The 23263-nt window shown below is 41.9% G+C and overlaps 1 protein-coding gene across 5 annotated transcripts; it reads left to right on the top strand.

Moving 5' to 3' along the window:
- Positions 1-1705: 1705 nt before the first annotated feature.
- Positions 1706-21486, top strand: LOC123768493 (MKRN2 opposite strand protein). Of its 5 annotated transcripts, none has more exons than XM_069336247.1 (6): positions 1707-1956; positions 13703-13839; positions 16057-16134; positions 16635-16862; positions 17066-17294; positions 20714-21486. In XM_069336247.1, exons 2-5 carry the CDS (start codon positions 13709-13711, stop codon positions 17271-17273), a joined length of 645 nt encoding a protein of 214 aa, XP_069192348.1. In that variant the 5' UTR covers positions 1707-1956; positions 13703-13708; the 3' UTR covers positions 17274-17294; positions 20714-21486. The 5 variants fall into 5 exon arrangements, with proteins under 5 accessions (XP_045615055.1, XP_069192348.1, XP_045615054.1 ...); XM_045759098.2 differs by lacking the exon at positions 20714-21486 and adding an exon at positions 17406-18038; XM_045759099.2 differs by lacking the exon at positions 20714-21486 and having other exon boundaries at positions 1706-1956; positions 13707-13839; positions 17066-18038.
- Positions 21487-23263: the final 1777 nt, after the last annotated feature.

Below are 23263 nucleotides of genomic sequence, written 5' to 3'. Positions count from 1 at the left end.
TAACACATGTAGTCACAAGAACAATTATATATGAATTTACCTGAGCACAACCATCTTTCTAGTGTGCTCGACAGTGACAGGAAGCCGGCGGCTTGTCAAATGTCTCCCACTGTTCCTAGAGACTTTTTCAATTAAATTTGGAATGTCTTGGTATTTACAGTTTCGGAGTGTAAGCGGTTCCGTTTATATGGCTTTATAACCATAGTCGGAAAACACCAGTGGCCCCAGCAACACGTTAAGCAGCCTGAACAACACCTGTTATCAACACCTGTGTAGCCAGAGCAACACCTGTAGGGAGTCTAGGGACAGCAACACGTGGTTAACAGCAGCATCTGTTACTGGGGCTGACATATCTCATATGTTCTCATCGACCACAAGCTGAATTTCCAGGGACACATTCTAAATATATAAAAAAAAGTTTCAAAAACTGTTGGCATTCTTTCTAAGATCAGATATTGTGTACCACGCCCTGCCCTGGTGACTCTCTATTACTCCCTCATCTATCCATACCTCAACTGTGGTATTTGTGCTTGGGGTTCTACTACCCAAAATCATTTACGTCCTCTAATTACCCAACACAAAGCTGCTATTAGGACAATATCCAACTCTGGCCCCAGACATCACTCGGTACCCCTACTCAAATCTCTGAATATGTTAGATATTAAGTCACTGCACATTCTCTCTTGTGTATTATACATATATAAAACGCTAAACTGTAATGCCAATCCTGACCTCAAAAGCTTCATAGTAGGTTGTAACAGAACCCATGAGCACCACACCAGAAATAAATACAGTTTTGATATTCCTAGAGTACGACTTAATCAAACTAGAAATGCTCTACAAATCAAGGGACCCAGAATGTGGAATGACCTTCCCAATCATGTTAAAGACTGTACCTCTCTCAACCAGTTTAAGATAAAAACTAAACACTACCTAATAAATTCCCTGTAACCTACCTCACTCCTCTATTGTCAACCCATGTCTGTTATTTTTTTAATCAACACTGTTTGTCAACCTATTGTATTTGTGCTGCTTTTTCAGTCATGTTCCCCCCTTTTTTTTATCTTTATTTGTATTTGTTCTCAACACTTTTTATTCTTTATGCTCAATTAGTATTAAGTTCTAGATATTAATGTTTTTCTTGCCCGAAACGCATTGCGTAATAGTGGCTTTAGGCATTGTATGTACTAGCTCTATCTATATATCAATCCATTAATGTAACATCACTTGTATGTATGTACCTTACCTGAATAAACATATTTATATTTATTTATTTTATTTATATACAGGTGCCGCGGCCAGCGAGGTGTTGAAATGTTCCTATTGTATTCAATAAATATAATTTGTGTATCTTTATAATATTTGTGCTAAGAGCTTGTCTTACATTTACAAGTGATGTATTTGAAGTGTATTTGTTGGACAACTTTTAGGTTTATATAAATAAAATAAACAATATCAGCGGCACCTCAAAGAGTCCACCAATCACGTCATTTTCCTCTGTTAGGTTATCACATTGTTCCCAAATTCTTTATTATATATGTTCATTCGAAGTAGCATTATAAAAAAAGATTATTGAACCACTGTTAAGTATATATATCCTCGTATCCACGCGTAACTAGAGATAAAAAGGGAGTAAACTACGGAAGATAAAATAGGATAAATAAAAGGTAATGCGGTGTCGTGGGAGGAGGTAGGTGCTCAAGACCTCAGTGGAGGAAGGTCAGGACAACACAAGACGCTGAGGGAAGAGGCTGTACACTTCCTGCTCTCCTTCTTATAAGTATATATAGTAGACTTTCAAGACACTGTGGACAACTTTTGATGTTATTCCTCAGTACAGACATTGATTTCTCTGCCAAGAACATTTAGTGTATTGGACTGCAGTACAGGCGGAGGAAGACGGCAAATTCTTGTTATTTCACAAGGTTCAATAAGGACAGTTGTCAGCTAATAAAGGTAAATTTGTACATTTAATAAACATTTTTAAGCACAGACACCTAAGTGTTATTACAGTATACTGACGAAGACTTTTGTAATAAATTACTTAATATATGTGAGCCATTACGGCGCTAATGTCCTGGGTCGAGTACTGACCCCCTGAGAGTGTGGTGTGAATTGGTCACACACCTGAGAGTGTGGTGTGAGGATGTCACACACACCTGCCGGTGTGGTGTGAGGATGTCACACACACCTGCCGGTGTGGTGTGAGGTGGTCACACACACCTGCCGATGTGGTGTAGGTGTCTACAGGTGTAGTCACCTGTAGACACCTTGTTGCTGCCTACACACTGCTCGCTGATGGCTATCTGTTTCCAGTATATATATATAGTGTCATCTCTTACAAGTACGTGTCTCCCGTTAGTGTTACTCGTTCTAGTGTTTCCCGCCAGTACGGTGTCTCCCGTTTGTGTTCCATTACGGTGAATCCCATTACCATATCACCCGTATGTGTCTTGTTATAGTGTCTCCCATTAGTCACCCGTTACGGTGCCTTCCGTTAAAATATCTGTTGTTTCCGTTATAGTTTGTTCCCGTTACGGTACGTGTGTACCGTTAGTCTCCAGTTACTAATCTTCCGATAAAGTCGCGTGTTTGCAATGATTCCTAGTGTAACGGAAGAGCTTAGTTCATCTCTAATGTAACTCACGTAATCGTACGGTACATACCCATCCTGTGAGCGGTGGAGGAGTGGGTAGAGGCACATAATGGAGCTCAACCCCGATATTCGTGTAGCTAAGAAAGTTACAGCCCTGATGAACTCCCGCCTATAGCTTTAGTCAGCTTAATTAGCGTATTAAAGGCCAATGTCCATACCTGTCATGTACCTCCACTGTCTACTACTGGTTACAGTAGCACTTAAAGGGCTCAGGAACTGAACGTTTATGAACTTATAAGCAAGTTACGGCATTTATATGGATAAGTTTGCTAAGTATATTTTGGATAACGTTACAAGGACAGTAGTCTAATTAGTGCTGTAGTTAATGTTATTTGTTAAGAAGTAAAAGACTTCTTACTCACACTTACAGATAGTGTGAGCTTACACAGTATGTGCACTGTTTACAATAGGCAAAGGTGGGATATTTGGCTAGGATGTTGGGTAATGTGTTATCTTGAATTCAACATGTCCTCGGGGGAGGAAACTCCTTGAATTAAATACTTGAATATTTTTGGTGGCATTAAGCTAATAAGTGTTCCCAGACTTGCATTTTAGTTACATTCAATTATAAATTATACAAGGGCGTTGGGTCAAGTGAAAAGGTCTGATGACAGTTGCAGTTGGTGAGATCTGCTTCTGGGGTTGTGCACACTTTCCGAGGTACTGGTAGCCAAGCCTAAGCCTGGCAGAAGTAACGTCTACAAATCTATTAACTTTAATGGATTTTATTATAGTATAATGATAGATGGGATAGTTGGGGAAAAGATTTCTAGTGGCTTTGACAAATTTTGTCCTGCCCTTTAAAAATTAATAATGCAAAACGTGGGGCACTGTTCCACACTTTCCTTCAAAATACAAGTTTCCAAGGAGTGTTGGATGAATGTGCACATGTAAAGTAAGAGAAGGCAATGAGAATAAAAGAAGGTATTATTAATATAACGAAATATAAAAAAGAACAACGAAGATTTCAGTATTCTTACCTTTGATGACAAAGTTTGACCAAGGACTAGGCTAGTTAGTCTATTGTACACTTCCCTCATACTTCCTTGTGGGCTCAGTTTTAACCACACTGACGCTCTTGTCGTGGTTGGTAAAGGGTTTGTCCTTAAATCAATTGAGCTGTGCTGTTTAAATACTAGTTTCAAACAAATTAATATTTTACCTTGTAAGTCAAAATTGTTAAATGGCGAGTCTCATTGGCAGAGCCGTGGCTATTTATAAGGCTTGTTCATTAGCTTGAGCAGGAATTGTTCACTGCAATTATTTATAATTACACTCTTATGAATTTCATCAACATGTATACACATTTCGTTTATTCAAGTAAATGCCACAATATTTGTAAATGGTGAAATTACCAACTGAATATAAATGGATGAAGAGCTGTTAACGGGCGGTGAGGGGGAGAAAGGTCAGAGAAAGCCTGTAGAGAAAGTCAGAGTGGTTGGTAGTGGTGGTGCTGGTGGATGGTGGAGTTGCTGGTAGTTGGTAGAGGTGGTGCCTCTAGTAGTTGGTGGTTGGTGATGCTGCTAGTAATTGGTGGTGGTTGGTGGTGCTGCTGGTAATTGGTGGTGGTTGGTGGTGCTGCTAGTAATTGGTGGTGGTTGGTGGTGCTGCTAGTAATTGGCGGTGGTTGGTGGTGCTGCTAGTAATTGGCGGTGGTTGGTGGTGCTGCTAGTAATTGGCGGTGGTTGGTGGTGCTGCTGGTAATTGGTGGTGGTTGGTGGTGCTGCTGGTAATTGGTGGTGATTGGTGGTGCTGCTAGTAATTGGTGGTGGTTGGTGGTGCTGCTGGTAATTGGTGGTGCTGCTGGTAATTGGTGGTGGTTGGTGGTGCTGCTGCTAGTAATTGGTGGTGGTTGGTGGTGCTGCTGGTAATTGGTGGTGGTTGGTGGTGCTGCTAGTAATTGGTGGTGGTTGGTGGTGCTGCTGGTAATTGGTGGTGGTTGGTGGTGCTGCTGGTAATTGGTGGTGTTGTTAGTAATTGGATGTACGCCACACTGCTAATGGTGTTGCTAATAGTTCTTTGGTGGTTTGTAAGAAGAGTTGTCTACAAAAAATAAATATTTTTGTAGACAAAAAGGTTTGTGATTTTATACCTGTTACTAATTAAATATGATTAATTATCAAATAGTCTCATATAAATTATTAATTCTAAATTAAATACAAACTGTAATACTTGATACAAAACTAATAACAGTTTAGAAACACATTGCAATATCACAATTTTATAATTACATTATCATTGTAATTCTACAATGTATATAACAAAATGAATGCTCCTTAATGCATTATACCTATTAAATGAAAGTTAATCATAATGTCAACACAAAGTAACACAATAGGTGACCGTCCCTCACTCTGCCCTGGTGGGCTCTCTGGAGTCTTGTATCTTTGTTATTGTTACTGTCTATCTCATTCTCTGTCTTATAAAAATAATATAATAGTCCACAATTGGCGTGTGGGTGGTAGGAACCAGCGGTGTGTAACATAGCGGTGGGAATTAACATAAATTTTCAGCTATTCATACTTTGGTCATATTAACATAAATCAGAGGATCCTCCCACGACTTCAAAGACTTTCTCAAGCCCTAATCTTTTCTCAAACCAAATGGGTAGCTATTATATTTGTATATTACTATTAAAAATATGGCTTTGATATTTTTTTCAAAATATTTAACTAGGTGCAACTGACGGTCAGTGCCAAAAAATCGTCGTAGGGGTCAAGATGTGACTCTGGCATAATGTTTCCTCTTGAATATCTGGCAACACCAACCAGCCTATGTCCGTCCCGTACTTTTTTTTTTAGATATATACAAGAGTTGTTACATTCTTGTACAGCCACTAGTACGCGTAGCGTTTCGGGCAGGTCCCTGGAATACGACCCCCGCGAAGAATCGTTGTTACAACCAACGATTTTACTGTTGTACCCATTTTTACAAGTACCGATTTTACTGTTGCGTTAAACAGAGGCTACAGTTATGGATTTGCGCCCAGTAAATCCTCCCCGGCCAGGACACGAACCCACGACAAAGTGCTCGCGGATTGTCAGGCGAGTGTCTTACCACTACACCACGGAGATCTAGTGATCTAGACAGACAGACTAGATCATTAATGCTGTGAAACTGAGGGAGGCCAGCCCCGAGTATTTGGCCTGAAACCGTGGACAGACAAAAAAGCCTTCTGTGTGCACAGTAAGTATGGAGCATAAAATAATTGGGTAGTTGACGTGGGTAGGTAGGCAGAGGAGAAAGTCTCGCTATAAAAGAAGAGATAACACGAAGAACGCTGTGAGAGATTGTGGAGGGGGTGGGGGAGGGAAGAAAGTGGTTAGGCAACAGACGAGACCAACACGGAGAAACTGAAAGATTCTGAGTGAAAGTGGCGGTTTCTGACATTATTAAAGAATGAAACGGAAGAAAATCCAACATAAAAGAGGGAACGAAAATGCAAATGTTAGCCATGAAAGGCAAGGACAAGTGCATGTAGCACAGTGGAAGAAGTATGGGAGCAAAAATAATCGGAGGCACTAAATCAAATACCACCGTCATCTTGAAAAGAATTTTATATAAAGCAGTAAATCTTAGATAATGTTAGTGCAGAACAAAGGCTTCATTCATACTCTGTAAGATGAAATTTGAGACTCAGAGCCTTTTGTTTCACAGCTGACTGGGTCAGGGTGTCAGGAGAATTTACTTCAAAGGATTCCTTCCACTCTTTCACAACGTGTTACACTTCTCTATCTCGCCAACATTACTGAATTGTTAGGGGCACTAGTATAGATGTAAACCATTGTTAGTGACATTATTATGGATGTAGACCATTGTTAGTGACATTATTATGGATGTAGACCATTGTTAGTGACATTATTATGGATGTAGACCATTGTTAGTGACATTATTATAGATGTAGACCATTGTTAGCATTACAAGTAAGGATGTAAAACATTGTTGTTGGCATTAGTATGTATGTAAACCAATGTTGGTGATACTAGTATGGATGTAAACCTTTGTTATTGGCGCTTGTATGAATTTAAACTGTTGATGGTGGTAGTAGTTGTAGTGTGGATGTAAACCATCCTTCGTGGATCGGATTTGGTGGATATAATCCATTCTTATTGGTACTTGTATGGATGTAAACCATTGTGGCACTAGTACGGATGTAAACCATTGAGTGTTGGTCTTGTCATAACACGGTGATGGTGCGTGGGTCACTCCATAACACAGTGTTAGACGAGACACAAAAACAGTCTGGCTCAAGCCTAGTATTGGGGTCAGCTGCCCTCCCTGGTGTCCACCATATATTCTCTGGCCGTGCTCACATTTTAATACGGTTGAATACGTAACAAGTTCATAGATACTGATTAGTTGGGGTCGTCTCTCCAACAATGGTCGAGGTTAGTGACAATCAGCTACTGTCGCCATCAGAGAAGTGGAGACAAATCCTTTCCCTCCGTCATGGACGCACTTTATTTACATCACAATGGCCGCATGACTTCGAGCTTTCGCCCCTTTTTAGAAAGTGCCAAAGTGAGTGGTGTTGACTTTGGTGTTACTGAGTGTTACGGAGCTCCCGCATGTCGTTTTCCAAATCGGGAAATGCTCAGTAAAGAAAAAATGACATGACCCTAGGAGCTTGAGGCAATTTTGATTTACTTCCATTAGGTTCGATGTGACTAGGCGTCCCTAAACATTGACATTTATCTTACACCCTGATCTTGGAAGGTCACGTTCGTGGCTTACAAAACTGTGAGTTCCGCTTCTAGACTTCTCATTTGCTTATTCAGTAGCAAAGCTGAGGCACTGTAATTTAATTCACAAACTTGTCAAGAGTTCAGAGAGAAATTATTTCAGTTAATTCAGCTTTCTACTCGTTTTATAACCTTACCCTATTTTATATCCCTAGAACACTATCCGCCACTTGTTTTACAATCATGTCACCAATACTATAGAGTAGAGAGGGGCGAACTTGAGGGAACAGTACCCGGTCACCTCACCTGCTGGGCGGCGTTCTCGTTTCCGATGCGAGAAATATTGCTTGTTAACCATTACTCCACAGACCATTGTTTTATCCTGTGTTTAATATATACTGTACTATTAAACCACTCAGTTGTCAGACCGCCTGACAGCTGGGTGGCGCCCTGACAACTGAGTGGACAACATGCTTGAGCAACGTGCATTATTAAATTACACAATATTAAGCATGGAAGAGGCAGGAAGCAAGTCCCATGTAAAAGTTTAGAGAGTGAAACTTATAAAAGCGTGTTGTTCCTGTACAAGTATATGACCAGGGTGGTCTTGGATAATCAAACATGATAATGTTGCAAACAGGTAAAGTGAATACATTGAATCTGGAGGCAGTTGAGCCTGTATTGCTGCGAAACGTTTAAGTGATTATTGCCATGTAAGCTCCTGGCTAGTTTTAAGAAAACGTGTGTAAATTAGTGAATTAATAAATAGCCAGAAGGGTACATTATATAAAATGCAACTAGGTGAGAAATTGGTGATGGTTAAATGAGTCGGAGTAGACTGTTACGGTATGATCATTTGGGCTACTCTGAGGCACCATGGGAATGCGGATTCAATTGGTAACTGAACTTGATGACAGGCGGTCATTTCTGGTGACTTAGGAAATTGCCTCAGATAAGTCCTTGTATAATAATTTTAGTATTGCCACCGATCTACTTTAATACCTATTCTTACTGTAAGCTTACTCCACTATTGTTGTGTTTATGGGAGTGAGTGTGGATTGAATTTTCTTATGTCTGTGTGGGTTGCGGTATATTCCAACTGTACCTCCTTCAGAGGTTTTTGGGCCTGCCTAGTGTGTTTAATTTGTGAGCCTTCATACCTGTCCCAGGGGGATTCTGAGCATCAAGTAAATGTCAACAGGCAGTGTAAGGGGTTTAGTCAAGGGGAAAGGGTTCTGTGATTAGTACACCATAAAGTATACATACTAGTTATTACTTGTGTCCAGTGTGGAGTGGTCTATCATACCCAAAAGCAGGTAAATTTGTGTGAGTACTTTCCCTGGGGGCCGGGCCTAGACTCGCCCCACCTGGAGGGCGTGCTAGAGTGTATGTTTGAAAGTAGTAGAGCAGCCCTGGAGCACAGTATGGTGGTAGGTTTACATTGGGTATACCACAAGTATTGTTAACCTTAATAGAGGTCTGAGAACTGAGGATTAGAGAGGAGGTTTAAGATGGTATCACACTTCATACACGACAGTATTTTCCAAGAACAAATTAATTTTGTTTTCATTTTGTCCATAGCACTTGTATTGTTTATATTTCAAGAGTATGGGCTGAGCCTGAAACTTTTAAATTTCTAACAAAAGTTCAGTACATATATTTATCACCGAACATTTACTGTGTAGGTTAAGGTAAGACATGTTTCAGTTTAATGATTCAGAATTCAATAGAATTTCTCTTGGTATTTTCTCAACCCGGAGAAAGTTAATTCATTTTTTTTATTGGGAATGTAAGTGAGCTTTCTTCTCCGCTCCGCTGACTGGAACAGATCGCAGATATTCGTGACGGTGGGAGTGGTGGGAGGAGCGCTCGGTAAGTTTATTATAATTGTATTTGTTCCTGTGTCTGTGTAGGCTTATGAACTTAGATGTTTCAGACATATAGCTCGTTCACTGTTAACACCATATCGTTGTTAGGCTCGGTTTAGTTTCGTTAGCTTGGATTAGGTTACGTTCGGTTCGGTAGGTTATAAAAGTCCGATGGATCACCGTCGAATGCACAGTGACCTGTATCCTTAAAAGGCGAATTTCAGCTTTGCCTTTTTTGTTGTCGGTCGCCTTTTGAAATAGTTGATTCTTTACACCCATGTATTCTCATCCTGCCCTTGTTCATGTTAAACATTTCGTTTTTGTCCACTTTGTTAATAAGTCTGACACTGATAAACAACTATAAACAAACATTGATAACTCAGTCGATTAAGGCAGCGTCTGGGAAGATCTCGGACGTAGGTTCGAATCCTCGTCACGGCCCTTGTGGAGTTGATCATTGATGCATCACGCTATTGTGATTTCTGTGCGTAATGACATTGATATATGGCGCAATAATCTAACCCCTTACCTTCCCCTTGTCTAGCGTGGAGGGTAGGTGTGCGAGTAGTGTATATCTACTAGTTGTATCTGCAGGTTCGAGCTGTTTTTACTTTTTTTTAATTTGATCCTCGCCTTTTTAACCGGTTCTCTAGTCTAATATACTGCAACTCCCGGCCTATTTTATTTTTATATATCTCATGTGCTATATTTTTCTCACATCCCCAGGATTCAGCCCGAGCAGCTGTCTAACTCCCAGGTTCCTATTTTACTACTAGGTAAATAGGGGCATCTGGGTGAAAGAAACTGTCTATTTGTTTATGCCTCGTCTAGGAATCGAACCCGGGCTCTTATGACTACGATCACCCCGAGCGCTGTCCACTCAGTCTTGAGGCCCCTTCTGTGTGTGTGTGTGTGTGTGTGTGTGTGTGTGTGTGTGTGTGTGTACTATTTGTGCCTGCAGAATCGACCTATTAGCTCTTGGACCTTGCCCCCCAAAAATCTAACCAATTTATATTTTTTCTCTTCTATGTGTACTACATATATTTCTAGCACACGCTCTCACACACTGCTTCCCCAGGAAGCAGACCGTAACAGCGAAAAAAAAAATGGAAGTGTGTGTTTGTTTGTGTTTGAGTACATCATCAAATTGTTCCTGGAAGCTCCAACTCGAATCACGCGTCCTGCTGACACCCGCCTTTCCTGTCGTCAAGCTCGTGACGCTTGACTCATCGTAAACAAGTTCAAGATTAAGTGTCACAATATGTATTCAATGCTGATACAATGAGAAGTTTGGGTAAACTTCTCTTGAAATCAGCGACTCGAGAGCTGATGTAGCCTCTTGCGGCTGGATTCATTAAGCACTAAATTAGTGACCATTTATGAAACCTATGCATCTTTACTCGATCATGGCAGCTTCGTTTCCATTTATTAAAGAGCTTACGTGTTCCGAAGCACATGAGATTGTTTTATAGCAACAATAACATTGTAGGTGTGAAGTTTTGAAACTCATAAACTGTCATTTTGCCTTTGTGAATGAACGAGACTGCCAGAGCGGCGCCACTCGATACGCTTACATCATGTATGTAACACTGCTTAGTAGTAGCCTAGTAGTGGGTGGGTGGGGAGCTGGACTGCTGCCAGGAGCCGCACACAAACCGGCTCTCATAATGAGTTTTGGAAATGGAAACTTATACAGCGAGTCATTGAATGTCTGCAGGAGACCGGAGGAGAAGCATGATATTATTTTACAGGGGCATTGCGAAGTACAGAGGACTGTCTGTGGAAACACAGGTGGTAGACCATGAAATACACAGCACAGAACCATGAGCGATTAACATGGTAACTCTTGTATCTTTCACTGTTAATATAACAATGCTCTGCAACAACAAAATTACCTCAAATCTTGAAGCGTAGCGTCACTGCACTTGAGCAAGAACATAAATATGAACATACAAGCAAAACAATGTGACGTGTAATAGTTTATATGAGGCAATGCTGATAATGTAGGGTGCACTAATTACAACCCATATATCAGTTGAAGTTGGTCAGGGTAAATGGGGGGGGGGGGCTTTTGACAAGCCGCCGGCTTCCTGTTTTCATCGAGGTCATTAGTGTTAACGGTCCTCGGGTAAATTTATGAATGCTACATACGTCCTTGAGTCGCAAACGCTCGTATATCTATAAAGCAAGTGTTTATTAATTGATAATTGTTGTGTGATTAAGGAAAGTTTTAGGTGTCCTTGAATATCGAAATAATTTTGTTTTGGAGTGTATAATTGGTGGTTTATAAATTGATAACCCAATTAAAGATTGTTGTAGTAATTGCCGAGTTCTTTGTAGTATTGTCAGTAAGACAAGGAACGAGCCTAGCTGTTGAGACAAGGGAGACAGGGCCAGAGGCAGGAGTCTAGCTGGATGATAAAAGTGAAACTGAGCAGGACAAGACTCTTCGCTCTCACTCTTGTCTGACCACACGCAAACCTCGCTTCTGGCTGCCTTTCTTGCCTGTATCCATTTCTTATTAGGTATCTCCTTAAGTAACATACAGTTTCGTTAAATTCACCTATGTCCCTAATGTTATTAAAGATTATACTCTGGAAACATTTCGGGTAAAGTCATTAGCCCATCCCTGTGAAATATCACCCTATAGTCGAATATCATATGTCTGTGGACGGATAGTGGTCAAAGACATTTTGATGCCAGGCGTCCTCCTGTCTGATCCAAAAGTCTATAGTGTTGGTGAACAATTTACTTGTTACTGCAGAGATACCATGTCTCCCACCATTAGTCTAACAATACCGGCGCTATGCATCATTTGCCAAGTCTGTATAAAAAAACAGAGGCGAACATTTGAGTTCGGCCTGCAGGGCAGAGCCCATCACCAGGACCCTGCCATTCGTATGCGAGGCTGGCTAGCATCAGAAATGCCTTTAGAAACTTGTGTAAGGAATCATTTAGAACATTGTATACCACATATGTAAGACCAGTCCTGGAGTATGCGGCTCCAGCAAGGCGACCATTCATTGTCAAGCACCAGACGAAGCTGGAGAAGGTTCAAAAGTATGCCACTAAGACTAGTCCCCGAACTCAGAGGCATGAGTTACGAGGAAAGGCTGCGTGAATTGCACATCACGTCGCTGGAAGACAGACTAGTTCGGGGAGACATGATCACCACCAGATACAGCCCCGCTCCTGTGCCAGGCAAGTCTACTACGGGCTCACCATAACCCGTGCTACTTGAAATTTTTTGTTCGGAGTAGCTGAATATAAAGCAACAGCAACATGATCACCACATGCAAAATTTTCAGGGGAATTGAAAGGGTAGATAAGGACAGATTATTTTTCACGGGTGGTACTCGGACAAGGTGACACGGATATGGAAACAGGGAAACACCCATTCCCCCCCCCCCCCCACCAAATGAGCAACAGAGACATTAGAAAGAACTTTTTTTTTTTTTAGTGTCAGAGTAGTTAATTAATGGAATACGCTAGGAAGGGATGTAGTTTAGGCTAACTTCATACAGTTTCAAATGTAGATATAGTGCTCAATAAGCTTAGGAACTTGTACATTGGTAAATTGACAGTTGAGAGGTGGGACCAAAGAGCCGAAGCACAGCCCCCGCAAACACAACTAGGTTAGTACTATACTGTGCTCCAGGGTTGTCTTATTCATTTCAAACATGCTATCTCTAATGATGGTCTGGCTGTGTGATAGAAACACTGTGATCTTTGATCTTCACCTAACTGTTATGCATTGACAGGTATCTTGCAAGAGAAGTTGTCTTGCCTATATATTGAGACCGTTATGACTGATAGTCTCCAAATGAGCATATAAAGATAATAGATCACATTCGTCTCTTTCAAGGCATTTTGCTTGGTGTCGGGAGAGTTCTTCATGTGCAAGTTGGTGGTCTACTTGCTCTTGCAGTAAATCGTGACCTGTATCTCCTGTTAGCCTCTTTAGGGGCCACATTTCTGTCATTGATGTCTTTCAGGACTCTTTCATTCCCCCATCTTATGGTACGTATAAAAGTTCCTGTGAGGAGACATTCAACCAGACCCAGGCAGGCAGGCAGGCAGGCATGATGGCAGACGACCCGTCGATCTGGTTTCCTGGGCAGTGAGAGTGGATTCGCGCGGTGTGAAAGGGGGTGGGGGAGGGATGTGTGGAAGGGGGGGTCGGTTAATGGGGTTCCCTTATAAGACGCCACCGTCCCCTTCCCCAACCCCCTTCACTCACAAACACACGCCCACGTCTGTCTGGGAAGGTACGTAGTTTCTACACGCACTGTGTCGACTGAGTGTTCTATCAGGCAGATGTCTCGACCATGTATTTCTTACGGTAAATTCCTTAGTCGTAGTTTATTAGATTTCCCGTGTTCTCCGCCAGGTAGAAATGAGCTATGACACATGTTCTTCAACAGGTAGAGATGAACCATGACCCATTTTCTCTACCAGGTAGAGATGAATTTTGACCCCTTGTTCTTCACCAGGTAGAGATGAACCTTGACCCAGGAATCGTGTGCTACCAACACTGCAATGGTCGGCTCTTCGGGTTCTCCCTCCCCCCGACCTGCTTCCTGTGTCAGGCGGACCTCAGTGTTGAACCTCTTAGCACCCCGCCCTTCAGGTGAGTCAAATTATGTCGTATTCCACCCTCGGTCTCCACTCTGATATGTTGTTGTTTAAGATTCAGCTACTGGGAACAAAACATTCCAAGTAGCACGGACTATGGTGAGCCCGTAATGGACTTACCTGGCACAGGAGCGGGACTGCTGATTCTGTTAACCAAGGGTTTACTTGGGTGTTCTAGCTCACTTCTTTCTTAAAATGAAGGATTTGTCCCGCGTCATCTGCACATCTCATTTGTCGTCGTCTCAATTTTTTGTTTTAAATTTCACTCCCTGTTAGTGATGGTTCATCCTTCTGCAGTCTCCACGTCTGTGTTCTCTCTCCTTCAACATGTTTCTTGACTCGACTTCCTCCTCCAACTGCACTGTGCACTCAAACATAACGCCGTGGCCGCTGGGTACATGCACTCTTGCATGCACTACATGGGCATCTCATGCACTCTTCCCGACATCAGCCTTATTTTGGATAAACAGTTGGTCAAGTGTTGGTGGTGGATCCTTTACCTCTCATCCTGTCGGCTCCATCATAACTTGTCAAGAACTGCTTGTCCGCTGTGTTCACCAGTTATGCTCCACCTTTGTTCTTATGTTCGTAAGCTTTTGAACCTCCTTCGTTACCCAGTCTATTTCTTCCTGATAAAAAAAATCCCCGATGATCAGCACCTTAGCTCTCGCTTCGGATATCCTTGAATCCATCTCCAATACCTTCGGACAGGTCTAGTTGCATTTTGTCATACTGCTCCCCAAACCTTCTGGTAGCTGGTGGTGGTGATGTAAGTAGCCGCCATCACCACCTGTGTGTCCGCCGCTGGTGCCGCTCCTAACATTTTGTCCTGCTGGTGGTGTCCTCTGGTAAGTGTATCACCTCACAACTCCAGTGTAGGTGTAGCAGGCCGGCTACACCACCTACACCCATGTAGGTGGTCATATTAAGACAAGCAGTTGGATAAAGTTTAGGCAATAATATACAGTATAAGGAAACTGTGTAATGTGTGGATTACACCAACTATAATAAGATTGTAAGAAATATTTATAACTAAGTATTAAATGGTAATAATGAAAGTCAGTTAATATAGGGATATATTAGGTGCGTAAAGTCATCATCCTCAACGACACGTGTCAATCATCTAGAACCATAATGTATATCAAAGTCGTCATCAAGAGCCATACTATGTGTCGAAATCATCATCCAGCACCATACTGTGTTGCAATCATCATCCAGCACCATACTGTGTTGCAATCATCATCCAGCACCATACTGTGTTGCAATCATCATCCAGCACCATACTGTGTTGCAATCATCATCCAGCACCATACTGTGTTGCAATCATCATCCAGCACCATACTGTGTTGCAATCATCATCCAGCACCATACTGTGTTGCAATCATCATCCAGCACCGTACTGTGTTGCAATCATCATCCAGCACCATACTGTGTTGCAATCATCATCCAGCACCGTACTGTGTTGCAATCATCATCCAGCACCATACTGTGTTGCAGTCATCCAGCACCATACTGTGTTGCAATCATCATCCAGCACCATACTGTGTTGCAGTCATCCAGCACCATACTGTGTTGCAATCATCATCCAGCACCATACTGTGTTGCAATCATTATCCAGCACCATACTGTGTTGCAATCATCATCCAGCACCATACTGTGTTGCAATCATCATCCAGCACCATACTGTGTTGCAATCATTATCCAGCACCATACTGTGTTGCAATCATTATCCAGCACCATACTGTGTTGCAATCATTATCCAGCACCATACTGTGTTGCAATCATCATCCAGCACCATACTGTGTTGCAATCATCATCCAGCACCATACTGTGTTGCAATCATCATCCAGCACCATACTGTGTTGCAATCATCATCCAGCACCATACTGTGTTGCAATCATCATCCAGCACCATACTGTGTTGCAATCATCATCCAGCACCATACTGTGTTGCAATCATTATCCAGCACCATACTGTGTTGCAATCATCATACAGCACCATACTGTGTTGCAATCATCATCCAGCACCATACTGTGTTGCAATCATCATCCAGCACCATACTGTGTTGCAATCATCATCCACACCATACTGTGCTGCAATCATCATCCAGCACCATACTATTTGTCAAAGTCATCGTCTAGGATTGTGCAAAGTCAACAATACTATTTTCCTGAGAAGTGCAGATGAAGTATAGTGTTTGTGTGGTCCACAGAGTTCCTTACCCCTTCGTGCGAGCCAACCAGGCGCCCTGCACCATTGTCATCCAGCCCTCCAGGGGAGACTTCCTCCAGTAAGTACGCCTTCGCCGCTCTCTTCTCTCTTCTGGCAGATTTAACTGTGTTAGTTTCTGGCTGAAAAAGAGCACAAGGTGCTCATAACTCTGTCCTCGTGTATGTATCAACTAAAGGGGTTGGGTTTCCGGCTGCGACAAGGGGGGTCTCTCTTCCCCCCCCCCCCCCCCCCCATCCTTTCCAGCCCCTCTCTCTCTCAATCTTCCACCTCTCACCCTTCACCTTTTCTCCTAAAAAATCCTAACCCTTCTCGCTTCACTCTCTGCTCCATCTGTCTCTCCCTCCCTCTCAAAAACAAAATATATTACAAAATTTGCCTCGCCTCGCTTCCTAGACCATTCATCGGATGATTTTCAACATCCTCACAACTTGATTAACCTGTACAAGTATTAGCCTAAGTGTTGCGTGTAATAATTTAAGCTGCTGTTCATAGAAAATGCCTCGTAACTTTGCATGTATTTTGTCAGTGTGGGCTCTAGTTGATACACATCACCTGCAGTGACTACCGGAGCTCCAACGACCTGCACATTGGGGTGACAGACAGCGAGGGGCGAGTATTCGAGTACGACAGCGAGGGCCTCCACTCAGACTACACATCTGCCTGGAACCAGGCTCTTTCCGTACCCATTATTACGGACTCTGCCAACCGCCTGGACCCAGTCTGGCAGGAGTACTGGGACTTTACCCTTCACACCCTTGCCCAGAACCCTTCTTGGTCCATGGAGAGGTGGGTGGCTGGGGTCGTTAAGACGGTTGTGGCTGTAGTATTATTAATTTTGTTGGATTTGGGTAATCTTCATCGTCATTGATTATACTTTTGCAGATGCGTTAATTAACACAAACGCGCTCAAGTAATTTCTTGTTTCATTTTTCTTTTGTGGTTATATATAAAAATATATAAATGACAATATTTGAAACTTCCACTTGCAGGTATTCAGAGAGCTCCTTCAACTGTTATTCATTCGTATTGGAGTTTCTTCAGACGTTGGGGCCACCGGGTGTAAATGTGAAGACGTTGACGAAGACATCCCTGTGTGCCCAGCTCATTGTCCCTCACACGTCTGCTGCCGCTAGATATATCTCTCTCTACAGACGACTCCTTGACGAGAAGACCGTCGCCGTTACCAAATCATCTTGAGGCCTTTTGCTGAAGCCTGAGGTGAACTATATCATTTTTTATGGAAGATCTGCGAAATATATTGAGTCATCGTGTATGTCAGCGTCTTCTGAGTATGGTGATTGAGTTAATGTTATATTTGTCAACACGCAGACGATGAGTCACAATAACGGGGCTGAAAATATGAACCACACATCAGGAAAATGAAACAACAACATTTCCGTCCGTCCTGGACCATTATCATTGGTCCAGGACGGACCGAAACGTCGTCCTTTCTCCATTTTCTGATGATGGTTTGGTCATCATTTGTCAACACGTTTCCCGAAGCACTGTGAAGGATATATGATGATAATGCTCAAGATCGACCGGGGAGCCTAAACAAAAAGGTACAATCCTTGCCGCAGCCATCGCTCCCTATGCACCTCTGCTCCTCCTGAAGTATAATATTTTTCAAGAGCTTGTAATAGTTAAGCCATGTTGGCTAAAACAGACAACCTATAAAATAGAAAAATGCAGCTCTCAATATTCATTTGTATTTCGAAACAAGTTTCCAAAAAGCAGTATAATAATAATAATATTTAGGCAAGAAAACATAGAATGACACATGAACATTGGAGGATAAAAGTATATAAATGCTCTTTTTTTTCCTTTATATATATGATTTCTCTACATTTCTTTAGTCACAACAGTTTCCAATATGTTTTTGTTTATCCTGCATTATGTAATAAATTTGGTTTAGTTCAAATAATGTTTACTGAGATGAAATAAGAGAATAGAGTATTTCAATATGTTTATTTCATATACACTACTTGAAATGATGAGAGATAAGATTAGCAGTGGTAACGTTATGGAAAATACAGTGTATGACATGTAAGATTAAGAGTAGTGTATAGTTGTGTGATCGTGTGCAACAAGTTGATAACGAGAGTGGTTACGACAACCTAATCCAACCCACCCGAAACTAACCTACCCCACCCTAATAAGATTCAGTTTTGCCAAAAACAAATTTCAGCTTTCATTTCCAAAATGACAGAAAAATTAATTTATTGATACAAGTGCATATATATGTGATTCAAGAACAGGAAAATACACAAGACAAGTACAGTACAATGCATAATGTAACCCATCCTCAAGTTTAAATAGTTTTTCTAACTATGTGGACCATCGTACATATATCGACGTAATGAACAATTAGATAGTAGAATTTAGCAACTATCCACTATATAGCGTTCGGAAAAAATAAGCCAAAACCAATTTTAAATGAGAAAATCCACTGGGGCTGTGAGGCGACGCGAACCTTGGAAGTCAACTGGAGGCCCCTCCTGAAGTTAGTCCAAGTTTTACGTAAGAAAAAGCACTCGGGTGAAGGGTAAAGTAGTTCAACACAGTATGCCCCAACATTCAGATACACAGAAAATCACACTAACGAGATATACATCAATGAGAAAATCGCCTCAGCAGTGCAGCAGTTGGTAAGATAGCCTCTTATCCATTAATACGCAACATCTCCCGATTTGAAAAATGTCTGATATTGCTGACAGAGAAGTGATCCTGTATGAATTATCTAGAATGGATATAGGTGGTCTATTGTAACAGCTTCTTCCCCTCATCAACTTACCCAGGCTTTGAGCTCTGGAGAGGCTACTCCAGAGCGCAACTCCATAGTCTCCTGAGACTGATGGAGGCCTACTGCTATCCACTGTAACAATAGACCACCCATATCCATTCTAGATAAATCATTCAGGATCACTTCTCTGTCAGCAATATCAGACATTTTTCAAATCGTGAGATGTTGCGCATTAGTGTCTTCTGTCTCCATGGACAGTGTAAAAAGGTTGTGATACAATTGTGTACACTGTGAAACCACTGATATCATGGAACACTCCCATCAAATACACAAGGAAATCACAATAACGTGATATTTTCTATAGTTTTTAGGTATAACCAAATACAATAAATACTATCCAGGACCAAAAATTGAGTTGTGTTAGGTATGGCAGATGAGCACGCTAGCCTTACGACTGTGCTGGCCGCGCGCTGATGGAGATCCAACATTGTCTGGAGCCTTCCATTAATTCTAAGTGACTATAGTGTTGAGACATTTGTGCTGGCGTGTGCGTCGAAGCGTTGTATATTGTGAAGGTGTACCCATTGTTTGAGTACGGGTCATCCGACATAACTTCACACTCGATAGCCGTAACTTCTGAGCCATGTTTCGGAATGAGCTCTGCTACAGCTGTAACGAAGATTTGCACTTTTTCACTTTGTAAAATGAAACGAAGTGTTCCTGGCCAACAACAAGCAGAGACAATTATATCTACGATACTTTCCATCTCTGTGTTTTGGTAGCATTTTTCAGAAAGTTTAATTAAAGTTACACTGTTATCAAGACCATTAAACTTTTCCAAGAAAGCAGCAATGTTTACAATGTTCTGGCTTTCCTCACATGTAATATGTATAGTAACATTTTTAACATTTTGACAACTCATCAAGAAGAACGCTGTTGCCTGAGCTTTCTCTACTGTACTAAAGCTTGTTTCTAAAAAGCTTTGTAAGTTAAATTTAGGTAAAGTTGATTCTTTTTCCAGAATGGCCTTGAGCCCACAGATATCACTTTCACAGTTTATTTCGAGGTTAGTGAGGCAGCCTCGCTCCGATACAAGTGTCATGAGTCTGAGCAGCTCGCCAGAAACCGTTTTAAGACATAAATAGAGTTGGTTTGCAATCTGCAGGGAAGTATGTTCAAGAGTACACAGCAACAGTCCGGCCAGGTCAGAACTGATAGTGTAAACTATTTCATTTACCAACAGAGGCAGAGTGCTACTGATGACATGGTGACTGTATTCACATTCTTGAATGAGATTTCCAATGTTCTCCCACCTGACTTCCGGGGCATCCAGCAGAAATGCAATGTCGGTAGCAATTTGTGGGGTCATTTTGTTATGATTACAGAGGAAACTTGCCGTGAAGATGATGGTCTCAATGTGTTTGAGGTAAGCTCTGGTCTCTGTCACCTCTCCTCTGAATCCACGAATTTGAAGGACTTGGGAACCTTTGATAATTTTATGATATAAATATCGTGATGCGAGGAACTGTTGCATTAAGTTGTGCAGGAACTCCCACACTATCACAGAGGATCCTTCACTGCGATGACATCGTCGCAACATGGCAGAGAACATAGTCATTTCCTCAAGTTGAAGATTGTTGCACCTGTCCATGAGTTTTTTGGTCCTTTTGTCTGTCAAACCCGTGACGTTATCGAGTAGGGACAGCCACGCTTCGGTTCCCAGTGCAATCATCCAAATGTGGCACTTTTGTCTCAGAATTTGAGTGTTTCGCATTTCATTCTGTTTCTGTCTTAATCTTTGCGTAAGGCCATCTAGCATATTAAGGAACAAGCACGTGTACAACTTTGTCTTTGTGATAACTTTTTTCACTGTTTTAGCGTTTTCCTCCCACAGTTGCACTACGGAAGCTAAGTGTAGGGGCAAGCGCGTTAAGTCATTGGCGAAAAGTTCACATTGACGCAGATACTGTAGAAGGCTCTTTACATTAATCTGGCGACTACTCGACATTATCCGAAACATCTTTCGTATATACTCTTCGCGATTAACAACACTGAATCCTATTAATTCAGCGTTCTTCCAAATGCAGAGTTTGAAGCCGTGGTGAGCAGAAATATCATATGAAATTTCAGAGGAGAACTCCGGCCGAGTGGTAATCAACACACGAGCTGAGGGAAGTTTGGCTATAGCTTGGCGGAGAATTGCCTTAGCTCCTGGACCCGCCTCGTCCCAGCCGTCCACTACCAGCATAATTCGCACATCGCGCAACAACGGCAACACGTCTTCCCTTGAGATGTCTTGCAGTGTGTTTTGTAAAAGGTCCTCTGTGACGTAATCTACTAAGGTGCTAGAGTGAACGTCAACACACCGGACTAGAAAGAGCAAGTCGGTGGTGGCAAGTGTTGGTAGGGAACATGGTTGGCGAGTCCAGCAGTACACGAGGTAGCGACACAGACAAGTCTTGCCAGCACCAGCCACGCCCTGTACTACAGTTAGTCGGGCTCTCAGGCTGTGTTGTGGCGGCACCAGGTCGTCTACACTCATGAACTCCCGAGAGCTGGCACAGTTTACTATCTCAGGAAAAGTGAATATATCCTCTATACGAATTTCACTTTTTGGAATGTAATTAAACGAAACTGTTGGTAAAACAATAAAATATTCATATTGGACACATAGTTCTTTTTTACCATTGAAGATGATCCATCTGACAAGTTCCTGTCGTGTCTTTCGCGACTCTTCAAAATTCTTTTGCATGACACTGCTTGTACACAGCTCCGCCCTGAGAACCCCTCGTATCTCACGTTCCATTTCTTGCTTCACTACAGCCAAGTCTTGATTGGTTTTTATTTCAACTAACTGTAATATTTCTCTCAACGTGGCCTCCAAACTTTGTATCTTGTGCTTGAGCATTTCATCGCATATGTTTGTGACATCGTGCATCACGAAGTTTCGATCATTTTTAATCTTGAGCAGACAATACTCCAGAGAGTAAGCTGGCGTCTTCCAGACGGGGCTCATCGCGTCTTCCAGACCACACACGTGTTGGAAGAGTTTATACAGGAAGGTGATGTCTTGTTGTTCTGGTTTCCAGGACCTGGACAGTATCTTCCGGTCATCAGCAGTGAAAATCTTTTTAATTAGTGAGCTCGAGTAACCAAGAGAATATTGGCAAAAGTGGAGAACATCGTCATCACCCACTTGCGTGAGGGCGCGGTATGCGTGCGCTAGCGTCTTCACAACGGGCCCCTGGCGACGCATTGTAGTGAAGAACCGAAGGACGTTTACATCTTCGCCTGTGATGCGAGGCTTCGGGGGCAGAACAGGCGGCGGTCTTAAGTAGTAGCGCGGTGCAAGTCGAGGATTGTCACTAGATAGGCTATCATGGCCACAATTGTCTCTGGTGCTACTGTTCTCAGCCATTATACTATAAGACTCCAGCTGGGGCCTCTCTTCACCTCCGCAACCACTCAACAACTACTGTACTGCACATGCGCATTAACATATCCTCTCTTTGCATGTCTACGTAAAATAAATTATGCTGTTTGTTTTGCGAAAAAAAACTAATTTACTGAATTTAAAAAATGTATCGTAGTAATAGAATTTGTAATGGTGAAAACTTTATGTTAACCGGTTTAAATTTTACCTAAGGAGAAAAACTATAAAATTATGTGTAAATGCTATATGGTAAGTTTAAAACGTTTTAGTGCTGATGTAGAGTGCATATCCGGTTGATAAAACGAAAACTGAGAATTGGTGGTGGTGGAAAAGGTTAAATAGTACATGGCTGAGGAACTGAACCCTTAAATTCATTCAGCTAAGCATGTTACAGCCTTGATGAGCTAGTTGCATAGTTTAACATATTCAACAATTAACAGTATTCACAGTTTATAAAACTATAACATCATGATGACCCGTAGAGGACCTAATTCAACGCGTGAGAGTTTTCATGATTATTATGGTCCACATTCCAAATCCTGCAGGAGAGTGATAGAAATGTTTCGGTAAATTTAATAATGTGTAACTTCCAGAGGGTAAGTAACACTGAGGAACTACAATTGGCGAAAGTGCTACTTTGGGTAAATTAACAATGTAATACAGTAACATTGTATGAGGTTAATATGAAATACATTAATTTTGGGAATACAACACAATTAGAATTTGGCGATTACTACACGATTCACCGAGGGTGATCGTTCCGTCCTGTCATGTTGGCTGTCCCTTCCAGTCGTCCACTGAGTGCAATGGCGCTTAGTAGCCCAGCGATCACAGGATGACGATAACACATACACTCAAACATCAGCTACAAACAAGGACTACATTTGGGCTAACATAGCGGCCCTTCTTGCTTCTGCTATGATCACGACAGTGATCATAGCCTCTTAAAAAGAACGTCACTTTTGGCTCGTATGCGCGATATGGCTAAATTTGGACGTAATTTGAAATGAA

Source organism: Procambarus clarkii, chromosome 35 (assembly GCF_040958095.1).
Source record: "Procambarus clarkii isolate CNS0578487 chromosome 35, FALCON_Pclarkii_2.0, whole genome shotgun sequence".
Classification (NCBI taxonomy): domain Eukaryota; kingdom Metazoa; phylum Arthropoda; class Malacostraca; order Decapoda; family Cambaridae; genus Procambarus; species Procambarus clarkii.
The sequence above is the reverse complement of the archived record's forward strand: the minus strand, read 5'-3'. Positions and strand labels throughout refer to the sequence as shown.